General features: G+C 41.5%; 1 protein-coding gene across 6 annotated transcripts in view; it reads left to right on the top strand.

Annotated features, from left to right (window-relative positions):
- The window catches only part of SHISAL1 (shisa like 1), a 272,323-nt gene that overhangs the window by 176,857 nt on the left and 67,824 nt on the right, over window positions 1-27,642 (top strand). For 5 of the 6 annotated variants that reach the window (XM_050925181.1, XM_050925170.1, XM_050925164.1 and 2 more), the window contains one exon: window positions 25,352-25,451. In XM_050925181.1, coding sequence (XP_050781138.1) covers window positions 25,385-25,451 — 67 coding nt within the window. In that variant the 5' untranslated portion in view covers window positions 25,352-25,384. Of the gene's footprint in view, window positions 1-1,190; window positions 1,318-25,351; window positions 25,452-27,642 lie in introns of all 6 variants that reach the window. The other variant, XM_050925191.1, reaches the window with a different exon arrangement.

The raw sequence follows: 27,642 nt of genomic DNA, 5'->3' as shown, positions 1-27,642 counted from the left end.
CAATTTCCATTATAAACTCTTTTTATGTGGCTAATCATTTTGACACACACATTATTTTGGGAGGATACTTTCCCCTCTTAGCTTTAGCTTAGAAGCATTTTTTTAACTTAAAGTTGATCTTGTGCCCCCTTTAAAAAAAAGTTCTTATTTTCTGCTTGTTTACATTACAAATTCAGGTCTTGTCTAGTTTAAAATATTCCAAGATGATAAAGAACTAGTGAATCAACAATATTGCAACAGTCCAGAGAGTGAAAGCTGAACAAAGGAGAGGAGAAGAGATTTTAAGTCAGACTATAAAATTCTTTTTTTTTTTTGGTCTTTTTGTTTGCTTTTTGTTAACACCTTAATGTAATATCTAATGAATGTTTTGGACAAAAAGGTTTTTTTAATGCTTCAAGACCATCCCCATTCAATCAATTATTATTTGTTGTATTATCATAGCGCCCAAGGAGCCCTAGTTATGGACCAGTATGCCATATACTAGGCACCATACAGACACAGCACAAAAAGAGTTTGCAATCTAACTGGCAGATGAGAGAGAACAAATTGACACAGACAGCTGGGGAAATTCAGGGAAATAATGAGATAATACTGGTCAGCATGATAGACAGTGGACTCTGCATACCAGTAACCTAACTGTTGTCAAGTTTTTGTAGGCATCCCTGCAAATGAGAGTTTTGAGGAGGAATTTGAAGGTGGATCATGAGAGATTTACAGGATTATCTTCCAGGCCGCTGGGGAATCATGGGAGAAAGCACAAAGGTGCTTGCTTGAAAATTTAATGAATGGGCAATGCTGGCAGGCATCATGGTCAGTTGGAGATGAGCACCAACAGCTTGGTGGTGAATGAAAGATAGGAGGAATGGGGATTGTCTGTGAAGGGCCTTGAAAGTGAGTGTTGAAAATACACTTGCTATGAAATACGCCAGTACTCCTCCAGGAAAGCCACGACTTGCCACTCCTGATATTTCTATTTAATAAAACAAACAAACAAATGGCCCCTTTAAAAAAAATTATTTTCATGCCACCTTTCAGCAAAATCTGATTAGTTGTTTGATTACTACATCTGTAAAATCCCCTATTTTTTCATACTTGGCTTAAACAGTGGGATTTTTCAAAGGGGCCTACATGCAAGACATAATTTTGACTTTAAATGAGACTTGTGCTCTTTCTTGACTCATTTCCTTTAGAAAATCCCACTCTCACTCTTCCTTAGTCTACTGGCCCTGCAGGATGCAGATTTAGCTGTACAGACAGCCAGTGCAGGATGGTGAAAGGACTGTGATTTCTGAAAACTGAAAGCATGCATCCGACAAAGTGAGTATTCACCCACGAAAGCTCATGCTCCAATACGTCTGTTAGTCTATAAGGTGCCACAAGACTCTTTGCTGCTGAAAGCAAAATGAAGACATCTGTTTACCCACAATGACTTTCATCACTAATGTCATGATTATCATATTTCCCGGTTGTATTTTGTGGACAATGCTTGAAAAGAAAGGAGACGTTTTTGATTAAGGGTATGGCTACACTTGCAGCCATACAGTGCTGCCGCGGGAGCGCTCTCGTGGCAGCGCTTTGAAGTGTGTGTGTGTGTGTGCTTGTGGCACCAGCGCTGGGAGAGAGCTCTCCCAGCACTGCACGTACTCCACATCCTCATGGGGATTAGCTTACAGTGCTGGGAGCCGCACTCACACTGGTGCTTTGCAGCACTGTAATTTGCTGCGCTCAGGGGTGTGTTTTTTCACACCCCTGAGCGAGAAAGTTGCAGTGCTGTAAAGTGCCAGTGTAGCCAAGGCCTAAGAGTGGAATGTTGAAGCAACTGAGCTAACATCAACCTATGCAAAGCTAGACAAACAAGCAGCTGCGCCTGAGGCTGTTAGCACTGTCTGCAAGGGGGCAGGTTTAACAATCCAGAACTGCTCTGTGCACATGCTTTCAAACTCTCACTTTCAAACGGAGGCGGGAACCAGGTGTGGAGCAGTAGAGTAGATAATGTGTTTGTAGCAGAAGTCAATTTTTTTTTAATGCTCTTGGGGGTGGGGAGGAAGGGTGTCATGAAAAACAACCTTCATTAGTTATTCAATTATCTTTTGTATAGTGAGGAAGTTTACGAAGAGTGAATTATTCTGCGTTTTAGTCTGGATGGTTTTATGTTCGTGTGGACGAGTGAAGAATGAACTGATATTTTATTGCTATGATAGAACCGCATGGCTGATGTGCAAAATACCAGAGCCTTTGTTTACAAGAATTAAACTTCATTGCACACAAACAAGCTTGCAGGTCAGCTTTGAATAATAAAAATATGTAGCATATATACAAGATGAAGAACAACAGGGCCATCCTTAGGCATACGCAGCTGCGTAGGGTACCATGAAATTTTGGGCACCAAATTGCCCCAAATTTCATGGTGCCCTGGGCAGCTGCATGCTGCATACGTGGCAGCCTCAGCGACCAGCCCTATCCCTCGGCCGCCCCACCCTGCAAGGGGCAGGGCCATCCCTAGGGGGGTGTGGAGCCCTGGGCAACTCCCTCAGCCCTGCCTCTTACCATTCCCCCCTTCTCCGTCCCCCGCCCACCCCCATTCCACCTCTTCCTCCAGTGACCTCGCACGCACTGGCAGGAAGCAGAGCAACCTGGCCCCAGCCTGCCCTATTCCATCAGCTCCCAGCCATGGCACTCCGCTTCCCTCCACCAGTGAGTGTGGGGAAAGGATCTCCCCCCACACTCACCAGCAGCGGGAAGCGGAGAGACACAGCCCCAGCCCACTCCACTTCCCTTGCCCTGGCCCCAGCCATGTCACTCGGGTTGGGGAAAGGACCGGCCGCGGCTCTTACCAGCAGACTGGGGCCAGGCTGCTCCACTTCCTGCCGCTGCCAGTGAGTGGGGGATCCCTTCCCCCAACCCCCCTCCCCTGAGCGACACGGCTGGGCCTGGGGCGAGGGAAGCAGAGCAGGCTGTTCCTGTCCCCCCGCTAATTCCCTGGGCCACTCTGGGCCTGTGGGACCCCACAGCTCCTGCCTCTAAGGCCCTGGGGGGGAAGTCAGGGGCCCCACACAGCCCCCCCGTGAGGGGGCCGCATACGGCACCCAAATGGCTAGGGACAGCTCTGAGGAACAATATAAATATTTTCTTTTAAAGTGTATCAAGTGTTTCTCAGTGAGATACAATGAACCTGCCTAGGAATGTTTTCCATGCTCTGACTAGAACGGCAGCCTGAAATGTGACTTAAGGAGATAAAAGCAGCATGCTAATTAGGTGCTGTGGTCTGGTGTTGACAAGCTGATAGATACAATGTAATGGAAATGCTTTTTGACATAATTGTATAATTTCTTGTAAAAACACTCTATGACTTTAGAAATTTTACATTGCATTTTCAGTGCAAAAACCAAAAACAAACAAAATCTCCATTTGTGCACCATTTTTGGTCTGGACATCTATTCCTGCTGAACTGGCCACTTCCTCCCTAAACAGGAACAGCCGCCCATATAGTCAAAGGGATGGAGGTGAGATTCCATGTTATGGGGATTTTGTGGGAACCCAGATTCATGTCCCAGTCTAGTTCCCCATCCCCCTGTTCTCTTTGGTTCATCTAGTCATTGTTTTCCTGCTTCTTCCTAGTGACTAGACTGCTAGACACTTCCTGGCTACTAGTAGTTCAGCAGGCTGAGTGGAGAATGCTGAAATGGAGGTTCTGAGAATTCATTCCAACTCACAGTAAACTGGGCAAGTTGCCTCCCTAATCCAGACCAACTGTTGTCCCAGATCTTGTAGGGGGTGTTCTATTGTGCTTATCTTCTCATAGTACTCCCACCCCTGGTGGTGCTCATCTCTGCCAGTCACTCTGATACCCATTCATACATTAACATATTGAATATGACTAAATTCAAGATCTTCAATGATCTAAAAATCAAAAAAGAATCCTACAAAAAGTGGCAACTAGGTCAAATTACAAAAGATGAATATAAACAAATAACACAAGTATGTAGGGACAAAATCGGAAAGGCCAAGGCACAAAACAAGATCAAACTAGCTAGAGACATAGAAGGTAACAAGAAAACATTCTACAAATACATTAGAAGCAAGAGGAAGACCAAGGACAGGGTAGGCTGGTACTCAGTGAGGGGGGAAATATAATAACAGAAAACGTGGAAATGGCAGTGGTGCTTAATGACTTCTTTGTTTTGGTTTTCACCAAGAAGGTTGGTGGTGAGGGATAGCTCAGTGGTTTGAGCATTAGCCTGCTAAACCCAGGGTTGCGAGTTCAATCCTTGAGGGGGCCACTTAGAGATCTGGGGCAAAAATCAGTTCTTGGTCCTGCTAGTGAAGGCAGGGGGCTGGACTCAATGACTTTTCAAGATCCCTTCCAGTTCTAGGAGACAGGTGTATCTCCAATTATTATTATTATTAAAAGAGAAATGGATAAATTCATGGTGGTTAAGTCCATAAATGGCTATTAGCCAGGATGGGTAAGGAATGGTGTCCCTACCCTCTGTCTGTCAGAGGATGGAGATGGATGGCAGGAGAGTGATCACTTGATCATTGCCTGTTAGGTTCACTCCCTCTGGGGCACCTGGCATTGGCCACTGTCGGTAGACAGATACTGGGCTAGATGGACCTTTGGTCTGACCCAGTACGGCCGTTCTTATGTTCTTATGTGATTGGATGTCTAACCAGGGCTGGCTTTAGGCCTATTCCACCAATTCCCCTGAATCGGGCCCCGCGCCCAGTGAGAATCCCTTCCCTGGCTAGAGGCGCCTTTTTCATTTTTACTCACCTGACGGCGCTCTCGGACTTCGGCGGCGGGTCCTTCGCTTGCTCCGGGACTTCGACAGCACTGAAGGATGCGCTGCCGAAGTGCTGCCGAAGACTCAGAGCACAGCCCAGTGAGTACAAGCCCCACTTGTTTTTTTACATGTGTGTGTGTGTATTTGTGTGTTTTTTGTTTTTTTTTTAGTCATCCCTGCCAGGGCCCTGTCGAAACTGTTCGAATTGGGCCCCTCACTTCCTGAAGCCGGCCCTGTGTCTAACATAGTGAATGTCAGTGAAAATGAAGTAGGATCAGAGGCTAAAATAGCAAAAGAACGAGTTAAAAATTACTTAGACAAGTTAGATATCTTCAAGTCACCAGGGCCTGATGAAATGCATCCTAGAATACTCAAGGAGCTGACTAAGGCAATATCTGAACCATTAGCGATTATCTTTGAAAAGTCATGGAAGACGGGAGAGATTCCAGATTACTGGAAAGGGGCAAATATAGTGCCAAACTATAAAAAAGGGAAATAAGGACAACCCAGGGAATTATAGACCAGTCAGCTTAACTTCTGTACCTGGAAAGATAATGGAGCAAATAATTAAGCAATCAATTTGCAAACATCTAGAAGATAATAAGGTGATAAGTAACAGCATGGATTTGTCAAGAACAAATTGTGTCAAACCAACCTCATAGCTTTCTTTTGACAAGGTAACAAGCCTTGTGGATAGGGGGAAGTGGTAGATGTGATTTATCTTGACTTTAGTAAAGCTTTTGATACTGTCTCACATGACTTTCTCATAAACAAACTAGGGAAATGCCACTTAGATGGAATTACTATAAGGTGGGTGCATAACTGGTGGAAAACCATTCTCACAGAGTAGTTATAAGAGGTTCACAGTCAGGCTGGAAGGGCATAACGAGTGGGGTCCTGCAGGGATCAGTTCTGGGTCCGGTTCTGTTCAATATCTTCATCAATGATCTAGATAATGGCATAGAGAGTACACTTATAAAGTTTGTGGATGACACCAAGCTGGGAGGGGTTGCAAGTGCTTTCAAGGATATGATTAAAATTCAAAATGTTCTGGATAAACTGGAGAAATGGTCTGAAGTAAATAGTATGAAATTCAATAAGGGCAAATGCAAAGTACTCCACTTAGGAAGGAACAATCAGTTGCACACATACAAAATGGGAAATGACTGCCTAGGAAGGAGTACTGCGGAAAGGGATCTGGGGTTCATAGTGGATCACAAGCTAAATATGAGTCAACATCAGTGTGACGCTTTTGCAAAAAAAGCAAACATTATTCTGGGATGTATTAGCAGGAGTGTTGTAAGTAAAACATAGTGCTGTCCACACCAGTGCTTATGTTGTGAAACTTTTATGTCGCTCATGGGGGATGGTTTTTTCACACTCTTGAGTGACATAAGTTACACTGACCTAAGCTGTAGTGTGTACATAGCCTAACTGTGCTAACAGAGGCGTTCTCCCCAGGGTGTAGGTAATTCACCTACCTGTGTGGCAGTAGCTAGCTTCATGGAATTTTCTAGTGTAGACCAGCCCACAGAAACTGCCTTATTAACTGTTTTGTTGCAGATCATTGAGCTGACACTCCCACAGGTCTCTTGTTAAGCACTCCTATTAGTTTTGAAGAGCAGATATTTATAGCCAGTTAAAGAAGAGTCAAAAGAGATTGCCACTTTGGCATCAGTTCTTCTTTTGTATTTTTCTGATCACCACTTGGTTTATGAATATGAATGGCTACATCCTTCTTCACTCCTAGCCAGTCTCTTTCAGCCCATATCTTTGCATTGCTTGCATGAGAAATGCCTTCTGGCTTTTCACATGACCCGTTCTGAGTAGGATAGTTCTTTACCGTGCAACAGTAATTCTTACCTTCATACCTTTTGCAAGTTTTATCTTTTGCATTTGTAATTATCAAGCAGATATGCCCTCTGAAAAAAAACACATTGCACACAATCAGAGATGAGGCATTTGGGGGCATGTATTTTGAACCCTATTCCCGCAAAAAAAACCAAACAACCTGGCAGAAATCTGACAGGACATGTGACCCCCAATGCCCTCCCATGTACCAGGTTTGAGTTCAAGTTCTGATTAACTCTTACTTTCCTTGAAAAAGAGAGTATTAGTTTGTCTCAGCACACTTCATAATAGTTTTCATTTGAATAGGTCCTTTGTGACAAGGTTTATGAGATTGGAAGGTAATGGTAGTGCAGATGCCGAATCTGATTACTAACCTTTCTGTGAAGGATTAAGTGGAACTTGGTGCTTGTAGTATTGCAATTTCAAGCTGTAGTTCCTGATTGAATTGAGAAACGTTTTCCTCAGAATGATATGCTTAAAATAAGCTATGTCTTAACCAGATCTGCATTTAATGTGGCTTTTCCTTTTGGAATGGGTAAGAGATTTGTGGTGTTGCATAAGTTAGAAAGCCATTCACAATTGTTATTAAATACCTTCTAATGGTAGGGGTATTAGGAATTGCATCACTTGCTTTGAAAATACAACTATTTAAAAACACCTCTAGAAAATATTATTGTTTCATAGTGTATTTGCATTAACACACAGGATGAAATTGCAAAACTAACCTTTGTTGCAAAGAGTCCTGTGGCACCTTATAGACTAACAGAAGTATTGCAGCACGAGCTTTTGTGGGTGAATACCCACTTCATTAGATGCATGTCGTAGTATTCACCCATGAAAGCTCATGCTCCAATACGTCTGTTGGTCTATAAGGTGCCACAGGACTCTTTGCTGCTTTTACAGATCCAGACTAACACGGCTACCCCTCTGATACTTAACCTTTGTTATTTGTCTTAGCATTTTCATTACACAGTCGATGTATGGACAGCAGTAGCAAAAAAGGCATAAAGCCAAAAGTATCTAGAAGAGCAAATACACTCTGCCCCGATATAACGTGACCCAATACAACACGAATTCAGATATACAGGTCTCTTGCAACTTACGCGCATTTAACATGCGCGATTTCAGCTTTACGCTGAAAAGCCTGGAGTCCGGGAGGGGGCGTGGCCTCAAGTAGAAGAGGCGTGGCCTCAAGATTTAAAGGTCCTGGGGCACCAGCTGGGGCTGGGAGTCCCAGGGCCTTTAAATCACCCAGGGGGTTCTCAGCTGCAGAGGTGGCTGGTAGTCCCCAGGGTGAACTAAAGGGACCGAGGCTTCAGCCACTGTGGAGCTTCGAGCCCTTTAAATGCTCCCTTCCGTCCCGCCACTGGAGCTGCGGGCGGGATTTAAAGGACTTGGGGTTTTGACTATATGCGGTTTTCGCTTTACGCGATAACCGCGGAACGGAACCCCCGCCTAAGATGCGACAGACCTGTAATGCGGTAAAGCAGTGCTCTGGGGGTGCAGGGCTGTGCACTCTGGTGGATCAAAGCAAGTTCGCTATAACACGGTTTCACCTATAACACGGTAAGATTTTTTGGCTCCTGAGGACAGCGTTATATCGGGGTAGAGGTATAGCTGCCAGTCTGAGATTTTTCATAAAATACATAATATTAAGAACAACAACTCCTGTTAATTTCCTTACAATTATCCAGGGGGCTTTAGTACAGGATTCTGTCTTTTCATTGGGATGCTTCTAAACTTTCTCTGACTTTGTGACCTTATGTCTTTGAAGGGAGAGTGCTATTTTTTAAATGTTATTTTATCAGTCTAATCAAAACAGTTTTCCAAACATTTTCTTGCCTCTTCAAATGTTTGTTTCCCTGAGCTGTCATCTTTCACACATAGACTATCTTTCACAAGATAGTCCCTTGAAATAAATATTTGCAAAACTGATCATTGCAGCTGCCTGTAGTTAAGATCATGTCAGAAATAGAAGAGATTCAGAGACAGGTGACAAAAATGATTAGACAGGAAAATTTCCATAAGAAAAAACACTGAAAAGACCATGACTGTTAGTTTACAGATGAGACAAATAAGATGAGACACGATAGTGGCATACAAATAATGAATGGTCTGAAGAAGGTAGATCAGGCACTTTTGTTTGCCTTCTCTCATAATACAAGAGCAAGGGAACATTCAATCAAAGGCAGCAAATTTAAAACTGATAAAAGGAAATACTTTTTACATTATGCATGATGAAATTGTGGCAGTGAGTTCCACAGTCTACCAATGAGGACTAGAGATTAGTAGGATTCAAAAAAGGATCAGTCATTTATATGGATAATGAGAACATCCAGTTACAATAACTGAAAACTTTTAAGGAATAAAAATCTTCCTGCTTTGGAGCATAAGCTATCCTCTACCTGACAGGACTAGGAAGGAATTTCTGCTATAGAAAGTTTATTCCATGGATGTTCACTTTAGGATTTCTTGGATCTTCCTCTAAAGCAGTTGCTCCGGGCACTGAACTAGGTGGATCTGATGTATGGCAGTTCCTGTCTGGAGTTGCATTGTTACTTTCTGTTCCCAATTAATCAGAACACATTATTCAAAACTTTCTTAAAATTTCACCATTTTTAGTGACAAATTCAATTCTTGGAGTCTCATTCTGATCTCATTCACACTGGTCTTACATCTGTGTTACTTCATTTACTTGATCAGAATTACTCCTGATGAACAGTGTGAACAAGATCAGATTTGTCCCTTGGTCTCAGACTGGAAGAGAATTTTTTTTCTGAAAATTAGAGCAAAATCATGGCATGGTAGATTTATGTAAATAATCAAGAATAACAAACTGCCACAAAACAAACAAAGAGGTCTTTTCCATATCTTAGGATCTGAGGCAAGTATAACACTCTTGGTCACAGTGACCTAGTACAAAGAAGAGTCTGAAAATTCAGAATTAATATAGGGATACAGGGAGTATCTAGTTGGCCTATAAAAATGCATAGGGCCTGATCAAAGTTTCATTAAAATCACTGGAAGTTTTTTCATTGATTTAAATGAGAACTGGATACGATTATTAATCAAGAACACATTACTTTAAACCTGTAGTGGTATAAGGATTTCTTGGGCCAGATCGTCAGCTGATGTAAATTGGTGTTGCTCTATTAATGTCCATGGAGCTATGTTGATCTATACTAGCTGAAAACCTGGCCCCTTAAGCAACTCTAAAACCATTGTGTTTTGCTTTGAGTTTAAAACAACAACAACATATTTTTGTAGTTACAAAGGTTCTTTGACATCCCGTTAAAAGGTTGTATTTCAGCTACAGCATAAATTAAATCCATAGTAGCTACAATACTAAGGATGTATTGACTTCTCAAACCCCATTAGGCAGGCTGAGAAGGATATGACCCTTGGAGCTAAATTGCTAGCAGAAAACTATGAGGACAAAAATGGAAAAGGAACAGATCTCACTGTGCTGCTCTCATTATACCTAATTCATAATGAAAATGCTATTCAGCCTACACTTGGAGTTCTCTTCCTCATCCTTTCAGGCAACTATACAATCTTACCAGACAGAGACCTCAAACATAAGTGATCTCATTATGAAAAATAACCTAAAGATCATCAGAATGATCAGGGCTTCAATAATAAAAATGTTCAGCTGTTCTACAAGCTCTTGACTGCTAATACACTGAAAGTCTGCAAAGCTTACTTTTCCTGCTCTACCTTGTGATGTTTCATCAGCATGAGATGATACTTTTTCACAATGATCCGACATTGTATAAATATGAGCGTGCTACACCCTACACTCTACTACCTCTGCCACTATCATAACTGCAAAAACACATATTAAAGCATGTGAAAAATCCAATGACAGCTGTGAAAAACAGAAAAGAGCATGCTAACTAGGGTGGCCAGATGTCCCGATTTTATAGGGACAGTCTTGATATTCAGGGCTTTGTCTTATATAGGGCACCTATCACCCCACACCCCCATCCCAATTTTTCACACTTGCTAGCTGGTCACCCTAAGAAACAAGTAAGGAACAATCAGAGAAGGAGGAGAACCAGGAGAGGACTGAGTCACAGAAACCAAGGAAGGACAAGGCATCAACAGGAACAAGAAAAACTTGGTTGGCTGTGTCAGGGGTAGTTGACAGGTCAATGAGGATGGAGTACTGGTTCTGAGCTGTGGCTGGAAGAGGTCATTTTGGTGAGAACCCTTTCATGGAACACAAGAGGCAGAAACTGGATTGGAGAAGGTCTTGAATGAAATTGGAGGAGAGGACCACCAGACAACACAGTCAGTGAACTTAGAGATGAAAAGGAAAAGGAGAGAAATTGAAGAGGCACATGCAGGTCAAGGGTTAGATTTGGCAGACTAAGGGCTTGTCTACATGAGCATTTAGTTTGTAACAAGCTGGGGTGTGAATTTACTCCACAGTAGCCTGCCTGTTTGGACTGACTGTCTGTGGGGACCCTGCTGACCTGCACTAACATTTCATTAATGCTCTTTGATCTAGTCTTAATTAAAAAAGTCTCACACATCACTAGATCCAGTCCAACCATCTTTGAACTCATAATTCAGTACAATTTGTAATTTACTTCACTAAGACACAGTTTAGTGTCTGGAGTATGGGACTCTGGGGCTACTTATTGATCTATTATATAGTGGGCATGAGAAACCTTATGGTTAATTAAAAGAGAATCATCAGAATGGGCATCTGTGATAGCTGCCAAAAGAATTAAAATTTTATTTGATATAAGGTCATGACAGCAGATTCTGTAGATGGTAACAGAGTTTGAAAATCCACTGAGATATTAGGTTTGAAATAAGCTTGTACTTAAAACCTATAATCTGCACACAGATGTGGCCCGTGGGGCAAGAGGTGATACTGACAGGATTAGTGAAAACAAATTTGTCATTTGTTAGCTTTACTGTTTGTTCTTTCTCTGTCTTCACCAGTTAATTTTAGCTTTCTCTTTTGCTTAATGTTTTTTCTTCATAAAATTGACATAAAAATAAAATAAGTTAGATCTATTTAAAAAATAAAAGGATTTGGATAGTTAAGGGCATGTTGAGAGTAACTGTTCACTGAGAGTAAGAGGTTCAGTAAGAGGCCCTCAATTAAGTAATATATATTGTGTGGTATTAACAACAAAGAGTAGGAAGTATTCTTACTCAATTAAAGTTTAAAAAAACAAAGCATTATTTTTTTAAATCAAAGCAGTACTTAAAGCACTGTTAGCCTTGTTTAATTTCTTTAACATATCTCAGTGATGTCCTTGTTCATTGTTGTCTTTGTGTTTCAAAGCCAAATGAGGATCCTTTTAGAAATATCTATTCGTAAATGGAAGTATCTGTGTTTCTGTGTTAAAGTGTGGCTAGCATCGCTCATCAAAACTGTGTAATGAAGCGAGAAACAGATGTATTGATTTAGACCCAGCCTAGGCTATTTTTCCCCATTTACATTTAAGCTCTTTGGGGCAAGGACCTTGGTGAATATTTTCAAAGACGCAAATTGCAATCAGTTACCTAACTCCCACCAAAACTTAAAGACGTTAGGCACCCTTTTTAAATCTCCCTCTTTGACATTTTACTTGCTTGGAAAGCACTGTACAATCTGATTATGATAAATGAATAGTCACCTTTAATTTGAGATTTTACGTATAGTGCAGACAGGGTACTGTCCCCCACTATGGGTAGTCTACACTGCAATTAAAAACCTGCAGCTGACCCATGCCAGCTACTCAGGCTCATCAGAGTCAGGCTAAGGGGCTGTTTATCTTCAGTGTAGTCATCCAGGCTCGGGATGGAGCCTGTGCTCGAGGACCCTGCAAGGTGATAGTGTCCCAGAGCTCAAGCCCGAATGTCTACACGGCAAGTGCCTGGGGCTGAGCCCCACGAGCCCAAGTCAGCTGGCCTGGGACAGATGGGTGTCTAATCGCAGTGTAGACATATCCTAAGTTACCTAGATGTGTTCTCTCTCGTGTTTTGGTTCTGCAGATATATAATAAAAATATTATTTTAAGCACTAACGTAAGTCTATATAACTGTATACACACAGGAAGCAGGTCGGTTGTTAATTTTTATATAGTCACTTTTCAGAGTAGAATGTTTCTTTTAAACAGAAGGACAGTATTGTACTTAAGACTCTGGACTTGGCCTGAGAGATCTTGGTCCAACTCCCAGGTCTGTCACAGACTTCCTGTGTAATCATGGACAACTGTCTTAATCTCTCTGGACCTCAGTTCCCAATCTGTAAAATGGGGATAATACTTAATCTTTGCTACCCTTTGTTTGCCTTGTCTATTTAGATTGTAAATTGCTCAGGGCAGAGACTGTGCGTTTCTCTGTCTCTCTCTCTCATATATATATATATATAATGTATGCACAGTGCATAGCACAGTGACGCCCTGATCTCACTTGGGACCTCTAGGCCCTACTGCAATACAAATTATTAGTAATATTTCTGTTTCCCCACATACATATAAGGGGTACAATACTCCTCTACTTCACACGCTATGAATTTGTGTTTGTACAATTACTTGAAGATCTCAAGTGCTACATATGTGCTAAATATTATAACAGGAGGATGTAAAGGTGGTGATTTTAAGAGTGCCACTTTCAAAAGGTTGTATTAATGGATATATCACCTATAGCAAGCCAAGGAGTAGTAGTTGTGGTTTATTACTACAGATATGAACACTTAGTGTAAAATCCTGACCCCACTGACTACAATGGCAAAACTCCCATTGACTTCAACTTAGCCAGGATTTCACCCTCCATCTTTATTATTTGTCATCTAAAGTGATAATCAAAACACAGAATTTAAGCTCCTTTATAAAATATATGGAAATTGGTGCACTTCTACATGGAGAGGAAACTTCTATAGCATAAACCAATGGAGCTGAATAAAATACATGGTTGGGTCATGTTTATTTTATGCATGACTCATAGTGCATTTTCCATCTGCAAACCATAAGGTGCTTACAGTCAGTGCATACTAATGTGAGTTCGGTGTAGGAGGATGTCAATTTATAACTAGAAACAAAATATTGGCTTGGAGAAAAGCACACCAGTGTTTTTAGAAATAATATTTTCTTTCCCAGCATAAAACACTATTGTCAGTTCAAGGGCGCTCAGACTCCTAGATTTGCAACTCATCAGTCAGTTGCTTTCTGGTCATAATTCTGCATTTTAGGATGGATTATGGTTCTTGTTTACTTTCTACCATGTGTAACACAGGGCGTGTTAAAAGAAGTGACTCTATAAATGACTTCATTGAAAGGCTCAGGAACAAAGCCTAAGGCCTGTGATGCCATCAGCAGCATAGCTTTGTTTTACATAGTCCTTTATTTCCTAAAACACAGACATATAGAGTGGAGCTAAGCTGCTCTCCCTCCCTTATGTCCTGCTGTTCTGCATCCTCCACACCTACTGTTCTCTGACACCTCTAATTCCTCACCTTGCTCCCTCCCTCCCCCTGAGGTTTTCAGCTCGAGACTGGTGGACAAAGTTTTCAGTAGCACTTCACTCGGCCATGCAGAGTTGTAACTCTTAATTTTTAATAAGGAGTTGATGTTGAGAGAGTTCACTGTGCTCCAAATTTAGCTTTTCAATTTAAAAACCTATAAGCTGGTGTGGCTGCAGGGAAGCGGACTCTAGGACTCCAGCTGGTCATGTTCTTAAAATCAGCTTTTTATATTCTTTAAGAATATTGCAGCTGCTTAGCCATTCAGAAGCCAGGTTACCTTCTTTAGAGATCTGACATATTGATCAATAATGGGGGCTAGCACAAAAGGGGGGTCTGAGAGGAAATGTAGCTTCCCCACTTCTGCTATATGCTGAGAGAATCTGCCTTTCCTGTCCCTGGCATGAGCTTGCAGTGCTCCCTCACAGCTCCCCTTCCTGTGGCAGTCTAATTTAACAGTTTTCTCTAGCCATTATTATTGACAACAACAACTTGTAACTTATTGATGTGACTGTGACATTCCCAACGGTGGCACAAGAGCGCAAGTACCAATCTCAGGGCAGACTGTTAAAAAAACAGGGCACAAACCCCAAATTGGTCATGAGTTCTAAATGCAGATTTCACCAACCAATGGCACCAAGTACAAACTCCTAAGGCACCTCAACACCCTTAAATGGAATCCCAGCCAGTCCCTTTGGAACTCCAGGTTGTCTTGCCGCCCAGATGAGTGTATCTCTGTGACTGATGGCCCTTATGACCAAGAATCATAGCAATATTCAGGTTACTCCTAGTCCCAAAGGACCTGTCACTCACTCCAGGTCAATTACACCTTATAGCGCACACCAAGGACAATGTTGTAGCAGATCCTATAATAAACTACATGAAGATTTATTAAATAGCAAAAGGAAATAAGAGAGTTATTTATAAGATTAAGGCCATGTCTGCACTACAAATATTGGTCGATGCAAGTTATGTTAGTAGTAAGCCACCAGAGTTAGTATATCACTAGTATTACCAGCATAGCTATGTCAGTTAGAGGTGTGGAGTATTTTTTACCACTTATGCTTATAAAAGCCCTACTGTAGGTGTAGCTATACTTACAGTGGTCAGGAGAACCAGCATAAGCTATGCAAATCTAAGCACTTTTATATCAATTATAACACTAGAGGATCTCTCTGCAAATAAGGCCTAAAACTAATCTCTTTGGAGCAGGGACTATCTTTATTATTAATTATTAATTATTATTATTATTGTTATTGTTGTTATTTATTATATTTTATTTTATTTATTATTACTCCTACTCCCACTACCACATGAGCAGACCAGGCACAAGAAGACCCTCGTCCCTAATAGGGCCACTGGATAGTAACAGTACAAATAATAGCCAACAGTAAAGTGCAAATCAATGTTAAGGTGCTATCCATACGCTATCATATAATATGCTTTTAAGATTAATAAAATATCCAGCCGTGGCGATGACTTGAGCTTGTTTGACACTGTTTTATTTTGTAAATTCTTCAACTCGATCTTCAGGTTTGTCTTGCTCTTAGGTTTTTTTTTTTTTTTTTTAAAGTGCAAAATATAATTATAACTTATATTTACCTAACTATGTTTAAAGATGCAGTATCTTTCCTTTCTGTACTCTGAGATGCTTATGTGTTTTTTACATCATGACTGCTTGTCACATGAAGCAGTTCTTTTTTTTGGCAATCTCTTTCTTTCCAATGACTCACAAGGAAAGATTCCTAGATAAGCAGGCAGACAGGGTGCATAGGCAACCAAAGTTGTGTACATAATAGCATAGTGAGAGCCAAAATGTACCAACTCATTTGACTAAAGCCTGCTAACATATTCCATCAATTAAACAATAAAATACTGAACAGTGATCTACAATATCAAACACTATGGCATCCAGGGTCCAGAGAGGCTATAGGCCAATGAGTTCAGGTTACAGTGCAACCAGAGCTCTCAGCCAGTGAAAATGAAAAGCTGTCTTCTCATTATTTCTCACTTATATAGCTGCTCTGCTCATTAGCAACATCATCACAGGACCCTCCTCTGGAATTCTCTTTTTCCCCCCCAATCTCTCTGGGTCGCATTTTCATTAATGAAAATAATATAATACTTTTTCATCAAAGGTTCTCAACCACTTTACAGAGATGAGCGAGTACCATTATTTCCATAACTGAACCACAGAGGGGAGAAACATCTTGCCCAAGGCCATGCAGAAGGTCACTGATTGGCTGGGCTTGGAAGAGAACCCACAGTCTCTTGGCTCCCACTCAGTCCTGTGCCCCACCCACTGGACTTGCCACATGCTACTGACACTGATAAAACAATGCTTTCCTCATCCCTCCAAGCTTAATACTCTAAACTCATTTTAAATCCTCCTGTCTAGTCTGACTATTAATAATAAAAAAATTCTCCAGCTACCGCCTTGCAAGTTATAACATTCCTATCTCCAACTTCACATTTGTGGCCAAAGCTTAGGAAACATTTCAGCTCTTCGCATTTCATTTATTCTACCTACTGCTCTGTCCAAATAGCTCAGGGAGCATCCTGAGCTGCATAGAACTGAATCTGACTGTTTCACCCAGTACTAGAGAACAGCAGGCACAAAGGGAGAAGCAAGAAGAGGTCAGGAATGTGCCTTTTATTTTGCAATCAGAGGTTATATTATAGATGCAGTTCCCTATTTTTCTAGGCAAAAAAGAACTGATTCCTTTCTATGCTTGGCCGTCGATGTATGTAGTACTAGTCTGTACTACTAGCATCTGTTTATCTATCTTTGACATTTTTCACACACCTATCACTGTGGTATTCAGACACCAGTATCTAGTACTAATGCAGTACTGTCAGCCCCAAGTGTCCAAAAATCATGAATCAGACTTAAAAATATCATGCTCTTGGCCTAAAAATTATGAAATTTTTGAAAAGTGATACATTTGGGTTTCTTTTTTACTTGTCTTCTGGTTTCTGATTTGAGGAGCAGGGGCTTAAGGGAAAAATTAAGACTTATGATTGTGCTGGGGATCTCCAGGTACAACCTGAAACTGTGGGACCACTGTGCATCCTACCTCTCCTGCCTGGGTTGTCTCTCACAAAGCTATGTCAGTGACAAGCAGCAACACCCCTCCAGGCACTGTGATCACTCAGCCATCAACGTGTGGAGCCCCACACCTGCTGTATTACATAGCTGCTCCTTGAACCACTTATGAATCATACAGAGAGGCACCAATCCCCAGCCTTGGACACCAGAAATACACCATCTCATACTGCTCAAAGTTCCCTTAGACCGTGTAAGCGCATTAATAAGTTCACCATTCTGACAATAAGGTAGTAGATGTGCCCTTGTTAACTGGAGCTGAGATTTCCCCAAGCACTTCAACCAAAACCACACTGTTTTAGGTAAAATATAAAACAAATGTATTAACTTCAGAAAGATAGATTTTAAGTGATTATAAGTAGCAGAGATTAAAGTTGATTACCTAAGAAACAAAAATAAATTTGCAGTCTAAATTCTAACTTTAACAGACTAAGCAAGATTTGAATCAAATAGTCTCTGACCCCGTTGGATGTTATAGGCAGCTTACAGTTTTCAATGCTCAGACTGAACACCCCTCCAGCCTGGGACCAATCTCCCTCGTTCCAAATCTTTGCAGTCCAGATGATCTTTCAGGTATTGAGATGGAGGGAGGGGGGCCAAGATCAATTGATAATGAAACTGTCTCTCTTTTTATACTTTCTTCCAGCTGCTAGAAAGATCCCCGCTGTGACCTGGGGGCCAGGCAGTCTCCATTGCTCATGTGCACTCTCTGGGAGAGTGGATTCTTTTTGATGGGCCATCAACCCCTGTCTGGATCTCCTTTGTTGCAACTGAAAGGATAGCTGTGGGTGTTTCCCAAACTCACAACGTATTTCAGTAACACACTGTAAGCGTGCGAACTCTCCCCTGTGACACCTCCTGCTGGTCTCTCAGGGAATTAGCTCGATTTCCAGCCTGGAGCACCCTGTGCAGGCCGGTGATCCACTACCAGTTGGCCCCCATGTCCCTCTCTGGACTCCGGTGCCCTGTTAGCTGAGGTGCTGCCCCCTGGCAGTAACCACTTTCTCTCAGGGTCTCCCCTTCCCGGGGAACCCCCACCCACTATCCCCACCTTGCCTCAGTATATGGCTACTGCCAGTCATTGTCTAGCCCTCACGCCCTGAGGCAGACTGCAGTATCAGCCTACTCATCACTGGCAAAGTTGAGTTCCCCAATCAGCCCAGCTTTTAGAGCTGCAGCCCTCTCCAGGGCTGCCTTTTAAACCCCTCAGGGCAGGAACGCGTAACCACCCCGCTGCACACATATAGCAATACTTCATAACTTCACACATAACGATAGCACATACAATCCAACAGGATATTAATTCTCAACTGATCAAGACTTTTAAAATGATACCTCACAAGGTATACTTTGTACAAACCATATCATAATTATATAACAGTAGTGAAAGTGGGGTTCCAGGGTGCTACTTTGAGGTATAGAGTGTCACAATGACACAATTGCAAGAGTTGGCAATATTAATTCATAGATTGATAGAATATAAACCCAGAAGAGACTACTGTAATCATCTTGCTTGACTTGTATAACAAAGGCAATAGGACTCCCCTGAATTGATTACTGTTTGAACTAGAGCATCTCTTTTAGGAAAAAACTATACAGTTTTGATTTAATAATTCTCAGTGATGGAGAATCCATCAAAACATTTGGTAAATTATTCCAGTGATTAATTACTCTCACTGTTAAAAATGTTTCTAGTCTGAATTGGTTTAATTTCAACTTCAAGCCACTGGGTCTTGTTCTACCTTTCTCGGCTAGTCTGAAAAGCTCTCCAGTCTCAAATTTCTGTTTCCTTTGCAGCTACTTTGATCAAGGCACTCTTTAACCTTCTCTTTCTTAAGCTTTCTTAAGATAAGACGACTAATAATTGGGCCTTTCAATTTACTTTAATTGTGAGCTCAGCTGTAAAAAGTATGTGAAAGTTCATAAAATGTCACAATAACTATAATAAGACATGTTGATGGGAAAAGGCATAAAAAGGAGACAAAGACTGAATTAGTCTAAACACAAAGGCTACTGACATAACTCAAGGAATGTGTTAAGATCATGCTTGGTAAACACAAAATATGGGTCCGGAAATCAGTGAACCAAAATAGGTGTGTTGGTAACTAGGCCTAATAGATGGGCAAAATAATGAGGGGATGGGCTATTCCCCACCCCCTCATGCTTTTTGTGGGTCCTTAAAGAAAGAGACTTCAGAGGAGGGGTAGAAAAAAGAACAGGATGGAGGCTACTGGAGCTAGCTTCACCATCATTGCTACCACCCCACCATTTCTTGGGACCCCAAGCTTTAGTCCTCCTGCTCCTGAGGGATGTCCTGATCAGAACAGGCCAGAGACACCACCACTCCTATGCAAACACCATCTGAGATGAAATGGGATCAGACTTTAACAATAATGGCTCCAGTTCATCATGCCTAACTTCTCTTTTCCCCAAAAGGACAGTTATTGCTGTCTTTGATAGTGCAGTCTAAGAAACTGTCAAAAAAAAGGGTGGGGGGGAGGGAGCTTTCTGAAAACTCTCTCCAGCTAAAAGGAAAGGGGTCAAGGGATGTTGTTAAAACAAAAGACTTATGTAATATTATACATTTCAAATCTGTTTTTCTTTCTTTTCTTTATTTGTAATAAAAAGTGAAAAGGATGTTTAATGAGGTGTGTGCCATTGTACTAAGCATGCTGAGCTCTCTTAAGGTCTGGGGTTTAGTATACACTGTTAAATGTCAGACTGTGACTGGATTATATTAAAATCTTAGGCCCATATATTCCATCTAATCCAGAGGTCTCCAACATTTTACACATAACATCACTTCTTGAATTTAAGTACAACCCAGGATCTACCCTGCCCCTTCCCCGAAGCCCTGCCCCACTCACTCCATCCCCCCTCCCTCTGTTGCTCAGTCTCCCCCACCCTCACTCACTTCCACCAGGTTGGGGCAGCAGGTTGGGGAGGGGGTGTTGGCTCTGGGTTTGGGCTGAGGGGTTTGGAGTGTTGGAAGGGCTCTGGGCTGAGCCTCAAGCAGGGGGTTGGAGTGAAGGAGGGGGTGAGGGATGCAAGCTCTGGGAGGGAGTTTGGGTGCAGGAGGGGGCTCTGGGCTAAGGCTCAGTGTTGGGGTGCAGGAGTGGGTAAGTGGTGCTGGGTCCGGGAGGGGACTCAGGGCTAGGGGTCGTGGTGCAGGCTCCTGCTATGCAGTACTTACTTCAGGCGGGCAGCAGCACAGCGGGGCTAAGGTAGGCTCCCTGCCTGCCCTGGCCCCATGCCACTCCTGGAAACAGCCAACACACGCCTGTGGCTCTGTGTGCTGCTCCTGCCTACAGACACTGCCCCCACAGCTCCCATTGGCCGGGAACTGCAGCCAATGGAAGCTGCAGGGGTGGTGCTTGCAGGTAGGAGCAGCGTGCTGATACCCCTGCCCCCCGCCAAGGGACCGTGGAGGCGTGCCAGCCGCTTCTGGGAGTGGCATGGGGCTGGGGCAGGCAGGCCCCACTTAGCCCAACTGCACCAATGGACTTTTAGCTGCTGGAGATTGCGATCAACAGGAAGAGGCTCTAGGATCAACCAGTCGATCGCAATCTACAGGTTGGTGATCACTGATCTAAACTAATACAACAGCCATGTTTCCCAATCTTTTAATCATTGTCATGGCTCTTCTCTTCTCTGCAATCTATCAACATTCTTCTTGAATTGTGGACACAAGAAATGGACATACTATTCCAGTAGCAGTCACACCAGTACCACATACCTGCTTGATATTCCCCTGTTCATACATCCAAGGATTGCATTAGCCATTTTGGACACATTTCACTAGAGCTCATGTTCAGCTGATTATCCACCCATACCTGCAAATCTCTTTGAGCTGCTGCTTCCTAGCATAGAGTCTCCCATCCTGTAAGTATGGCCTACCTTCTTTTTTCCTAGATTTATGACTTTACGTTTGATCATGTTGAAATGCATATTGTTTGCTTGTGCCCAGTTTACAAAGCAATCCAAATTCCTCTGTAGCAGTGACCTGTCCTCTTTATTATTTATCACTCCCTCAATCTTTATGTCATCCATAAAATTTATAAGTTGTGATTTTATTTCTTCCAGGTCATTGATAAAAATGTTAAATCGAATAGCAACAAAAACAGGTCCCCTTTGGATCCCACTAAAAACACACTTGCTCAATGATAATGCCTTGTTTGGTTACATCTGGAGATGTAATTTTGTAATAAAAAATAATATAAAGTGAGCACCGTACACTTTGTATCCTATGTTGTAATAGAAATTAATATATTTGAAAGTGTAGAAAAACATTTAATGTGTGCCATAAGTTGATTTTGTATCATTCTAGTTTCTTAATCAAAATGTCATGAGTTAGCAAGTCAAATGCCTTACAGCGCTGTAAGTATATCACATTATGACTATTACCTTTATCAACCAAATTTGTACTCTCATGATAAAATCAAGTTAGTTTGACAAGGTTTATTTTCCATAAACCCATGTTGATTGACTTTAGTTTTATTACCCTCCTTTTTCTTTGTTAATAGAGTCCCGAATCAGCCACTCTGTTATCTTGCCTGGGATCGATATCAGAAAGGCCTATAATTACCCAGGTTGTTCTGCTTACCCTTGGCACATTAGCCTTTTTCCAGTCCTCTGGAACTTTCCCAGTGTTCCAACACTTACTGAAAATCAACGTTAATATTCCACAGAAATCTTGATTAGCTCTTTTAAAACTCTTGGCTACAAGTTATCTGGACTTCCTAATTTTAAAAATGTCTAGCTTTTTTAACTGGTGTTGAACATCATCCTTAGTTACTGTTGGAGTGGGTAAGAATGATTTGGCTACATCATCTGGCTTTTTCCCAAATACAGAAGAGAAATATTTATTGAACACTTCTGCCTTGTTTGAATTATTATTGACAGTTCTACCATTTCCATCTTGTAATGGATCAAATCCATTTGTTAAGATTCCTTTTGTTCCTGATATACTTTAAAAACTCCCAATTTTCCTTAATTCTCCTTAAATCTTTTTACTTCCTTAGTCAATTTTCTACAATTTCTGTGTTATATTTGTTACTATCAACTTCCCCTTTCTTCTAATATTTTTGCATTTTTATAGTTGCTTTCACTTCCCCTCTAAGCCAGGCTGGTTTATTAATCAGTTGGGCCTTCTTTCTCATTTGTGGCTTTTGGGGTACATAGTAAAATGTTCTTAATATGTACCCAATTATTGTTTGCATTTTTCTGTTTAAATTCTTTCTCCCAACAGATTTGACTTATAATTGATTTCAAGTTAGTAAAATTGGACCTTTGAAAGCAATTTTAAACAATTATATATGACAATTTCCTAACTCATAGTTAGGACAATTTCCTAACTTATATATAAAATTGATTTGGATTTTATTCTGTTTGCACATAACAAACATAATCAAATCATAAATCATTTGTGTCTAAGCTACCTCTAATTTTAGTTCTGTAACCAGTTCCTCTTTATTGTCAAGATGAGGTCTAACATAAAATTCCATAATGTTAGATGTAACCCTTTTTGTGTTAGGAAATTGTCATATATAAGTGTTTGAAATTCCAAAGTTGTTTTTTTAATACTGGCAACATGAGACCTCCACCTTAGGTCACTCAAGTTGAAGCCCCCTTTTGCATCTGAGCATGCGTGAGAGAGATTTGGTGGTCTGTAGAAGACACCAACTAGTTCCCCATCTTGTGCTTTACCTATTAGAACATGTATCTATCCGCATTCAAGAACATTTGCTTCTGAGTTGTCAGTGATAAGTAGTAATTTTTTTTACATAGTATGGCACTCCCCTCTCTCTGTTTCTCCACTCCATCCTTCCAAAATAGATCTAACCCACTGATTTTTAACATTCTAGTCATGCCAATCATCCATTATGCTCCAGTAATATTAGCTAGATAAAATTTATGCTCACAACTGAGCAATTCCAGTTCCTCTTGTTTATTATCCAGACTACTAACATTGGTGGATAAGCAATAAAAGAATTTCTTCTCTTCATGCCCTTTGATGTCACAGCTAATGTAGTACTAGCTTTAGATATACTGCCACAGAAGACAGGATAGGGTGTACTCCAGCACTCTAGGTACCAGACATAGGGTTTACACACATTGACATAAATGGCAAAATTCACTTTGAGGCAGATCCTCAATGACGGTCAAAGAATGCTGAGGTTTCAGAGTAGCAGCTGCGTTAGTCTGTATCCGCAAAAAGAACAGGAGTATTTGTGGCACCTTAGAAACTAACAATTTTATTTGAGCATAAGCTTTTAGCCCACAAAAATTTGTAATAAAAAATAATATAAAGTGAGCACCGTACACTTTGTATTCTATGTTGTAATAGAAATCAATATATTTGAAAGTGTAGAAAAACATCCAAAAATATTTAATACATTTCAATTTGTATTCTATTGTTTAACAGTGTGATTAATCACGATTAATTTTTTTAGTTAATCGCATGAGTTAACTGTGACTAATCGACAACCCTATTTATTTTAACTCATTTTAACTCCCCTAGTTCTTCCAGACATACTGAAACAGTCCAATTTGCTGACAGTATTCCATTGCCTGAGGCATGGTCTCTAAGGCTACGTCCAGACTACCCGCCGTATCGGCGGGTTAAAATCGATTGCTCGGGGATCGATATATCGCATCTCATCTAGACGCGATATATCGATCCCCGAGCATGCTTATATCGATTCCGGAACTCCATCAACCCCAACGGAGTTGCAGAATCGACAGGAAGAGCCGCGAACATCAATCCCGCGCAGTGAGGACGGGTGAGTAATCCGATCTTAGATATTCGACTTCAGCTACATTATTCACGTAGCTGAAGTTGCGTATCTAAGATCGATTTCCCCCCGTAGTGTGGACCAGCCCTTACATTACAAAGTTTGGTGTGAATAGCCCAACCAAGCACACCCTTTGGCTCACCTCTACTTAGTGCTGTAGAATATAAAGGGTATACATAACTCATACTGTTTAATGTACACATAGCTAAATAAAAGGATAGCATATTTTAAAATTTCTTATGGGAAATGTGTTTTTCCATGCAACAATTGTAGTGGGAATAAGACAGTTTTGTTTTCACACTGTATTACTCTAAACCAATGGTCACCAACCGGTCAGTCATGATTGACTGCTTGATTCTAGAGGATCTCCCAGTCGATCGCGATCTCCAGCAGTGTAGTATGGCTGCTGCTAAGGCAGACTCCCTGCCTACCCCAGCCCCATGCTACTCCTGGAAGTATCCAGCGCAGCCCCATGGCCCCAGGGGTGGGGGAGCCAGGGTCTCCCTCTGCATGCTGCCCCTGCCTGCAAGCACCGCTCCCGCAGCTCCCATTGGCTAGGAGAGCTGTGGGGGCAGCATTTGCAGAGAGGGGCAGTGAATGGAGCCACATGACACCTGCTCCCCTTCCCTCCAGGGCTGCAGGGGTGCATTGGACCCTTTCGGGAGCGATGTGGGGCTGGGGTCGGCAGGGAGCCTGCCTTGGCCTCGCTGAACCTGCCACCGACTGGGAGCCTCTGGAGGTAAGTGCTGCTCAGTGCGAGGCCACACCCCATCCCTGAGCACCCTCCCAGAGCCAGCACCCCATACCTCCTCCTGCACCCTGAACGCCCTCCCACACCCCAAGGCCCACCCTGTGCCCCCTCCCTGAGTCAGCACCCCAAGCCCCCTCCTACACCCCAAGCCCTGATCCCCCTTCCAGAGCCAGCACCCCTATACCCAGCCCAGAGCCCCCTCCTGCACCCAAACTCCCTGCCCCAGGCTCAGTCCAGAGCCCCTTCCCACACTGAAAACCCCTCGGTCCCAGCCCAGAGCCCACACCCCCTCCTGAATGCCAACCCCCTACCCCAGCCCAAGTGAGTGTGAGTGACAGTGGGGGAGAGCAAGTGACGGAGAGAGGGGGGTATGGAGTGAGTGAAGCAGGGCTTTGGGGAAGGGGCTGGACCTCAGGGAAGGGAGGGGTTAGATCCTAGGTTGCCCTTAGATTCAAAAAATGTTCTTGGGCATAAAAAGGTTGGAGACCACTGCTCTAAACCATTTTCTCTGTTGCAAAGCCTTGTTGCAAGTACAGATTTCAGCAGATAAAGGTGAGATAATATTGACAGCTAACTATGATATTGCATCTTATTAAACAGGTAATTCTCTAATGGATCAATGAAAACAAAACGATGACAAGTTGTGGTCAACAGTCCTTGAATGTGCTGATGGTTGTGTTCTTATTGCTCTTGTCGGCAGGTAATGTTTCTTCCTGAAATTTATTTTTTTATGTGATCTGGGAAAGGGGATGAATGGGTTAAAACTTCATTAAACCCAAGTGCCTACAAAACTAACGGTACCATGAGTAACACTAAGAGTTGAAACAAAAGCACCTTAACAAAAGCAACTTAAACATAGCTGTGCATTTGGTGACAGGAAGCTAAAACAAGAAGAGCAATACTAACACTAATGGGACACAGACTAGATAAGCAGACTCAACATTTGACACTCAACTTCAATAATCATTTTCTTTACTATGTTAATTCTGAATAGGCTATCAGCTCCTTAAAATGAGGGATTCCACATCATAAAATCAAACAATTCAGCCAAATGATCCACCTACTACAGACCTAGAAAGCAAGGTTGTATCATATGTATTTTCACATTGCACAAAAGAGGATGTGTGTCTATGTGTACGGATCACGTTATCCTCACACTCTGCCTGTTCATATTCTTCCGCTGCTATAGTTAAGTTTACAAAGGAGTTCCAATTAGAAGAAGTACTTTTCACAGGCTCATAACTTTCAGAAACTCACCAGTTTTCTGAAATTTTCCCTGTTTGTAATTCTTTCTGAAAGTGATTTACTTTGGGGAAGTTTAAGCAGAATTCCATCAATTTTTTTCCTAGTTCCATGAGGGAGTAAAACGACATCCATCCCATTTTAAAATACTCTAACTGCACTTCTGTCATGAGGAATACAGCAAATACATTTGAAACTTGGAATGGATTGATTGAGGATGAATAATAACAACTAGCTCTTATATAATGATTTTCATTCACATTTCTTAATGTGCTTTATGTAGTTAGATGAGCATTATCCCTATTTTAGAGATGGAGAAACTGAGGCACAAAGAGGTTGAGTGACTTACTCAAGTATACACAGATAGCGGCAGAGTCAAATAAATAATCTAAAGGCAGGAAACGTGGACAAAATAAGGTTGAATTTAGAACCTTTACTCTGCGCATTGTTCCGGCACCCTGATAACCTTTAATTACATGATCATAAGTTATCCCAAATACACATGTTGACTTACATTGTAGGAAAAAATATATTATCATCTATCTCAGAAACAGCATGTCATATTAATAAAGACTATTTCATATGCATATGCAGAGGGGATAGTGTAAAGTTTGTACCTCTGCCATAATGTTCATATTTACTGGCTTTTGAGAATTTTACTTTGCAATGTTAATGTTATACCTTGACTGTTCATAAAAATGGTTCAGCTTTGTTTTGCTTTGAGGATAGATTTTATATGTGTCACACCAACATCTAGCCTCAAAATAAAACAAACCTGTTAGGTCTGAATTTAATATGTTTAGCCTTTTTCAGTCCTGACACTGTCTCTTTGGAGGGAGGGGACATGCTGACTGTAAAGAAATATGTCTTTGATTTGATCCTGTTAACATAGGATTTCTGCATATTATATAAATCATTGATAAATACTAGATACTATTCTAGCATTTTATTTTATTTGTTTATTCATGAGTACTTATCCTCTCATAGTTCCTTTATTATTTTTTGACATTTCTCATTAGCACATAGGGTGCATGGTGCTATGCTGCAGGATGGGTGTTTAAAATGATAATGACAGGTTTGAGAGTAGCAGCCGTGTTAGTCTGTATCTGCAAAAAGAACAAGAATACTTGTGGCACCTTAGAGACTAATAAATTTGTTAGTCTCTAAGATGCCACAAGTACTCTTGTTCTTTTTAAAATGATAATGGCAGCTTTAATTTATGTACCCCAGGTAGGATTGTCAAAAGCATTCGGTGCTGGCCTAAGTCTGTGTCTACTGAAGTCAGTGAGAGTTTTAACCATTGGGAAGGGTGTTAACCAGTGCCAAGTGCCTTTTAAAATTCTATCCCCAGCCTTTACAAAGCATTAACACAATTGAGAATGTTTTCTTGGCCTCCTTTCACATAAATGGTAAGTTGCCTAAAGCAATGGAAACATGTTAATTTTGTAGCAGCATCACAGTAACAAAGGTCCATAGTAACTTTGTTGATAAGCATAGTAATTACACGGCAACTTGTGTTTATCTATGTAATCAACTCAGATATATATACAATATATGGCCCCTATGCCTCAGATTCTGTAAAGGGAGACTACTGGCTTTGCATAATTTGAATGAAAGAACTACAGGATGCTGCTTTTTACTGCAATTAT

The sequence above is a fragment of the Gopherus flavomarginatus genome, chromosome 1 (assembly GCF_025201925.1).
Source record: "Gopherus flavomarginatus isolate rGopFla2 chromosome 1, rGopFla2.mat.asm, whole genome shotgun sequence".
Taxonomy (NCBI): Eukaryota; Metazoa; Chordata; order Testudines; family Testudinidae; genus Gopherus; species Gopherus flavomarginatus.
Note: the sequence above shows the minus strand (reverse complement) of the source record. Positions and strands in the feature narration are given on the sequence as shown.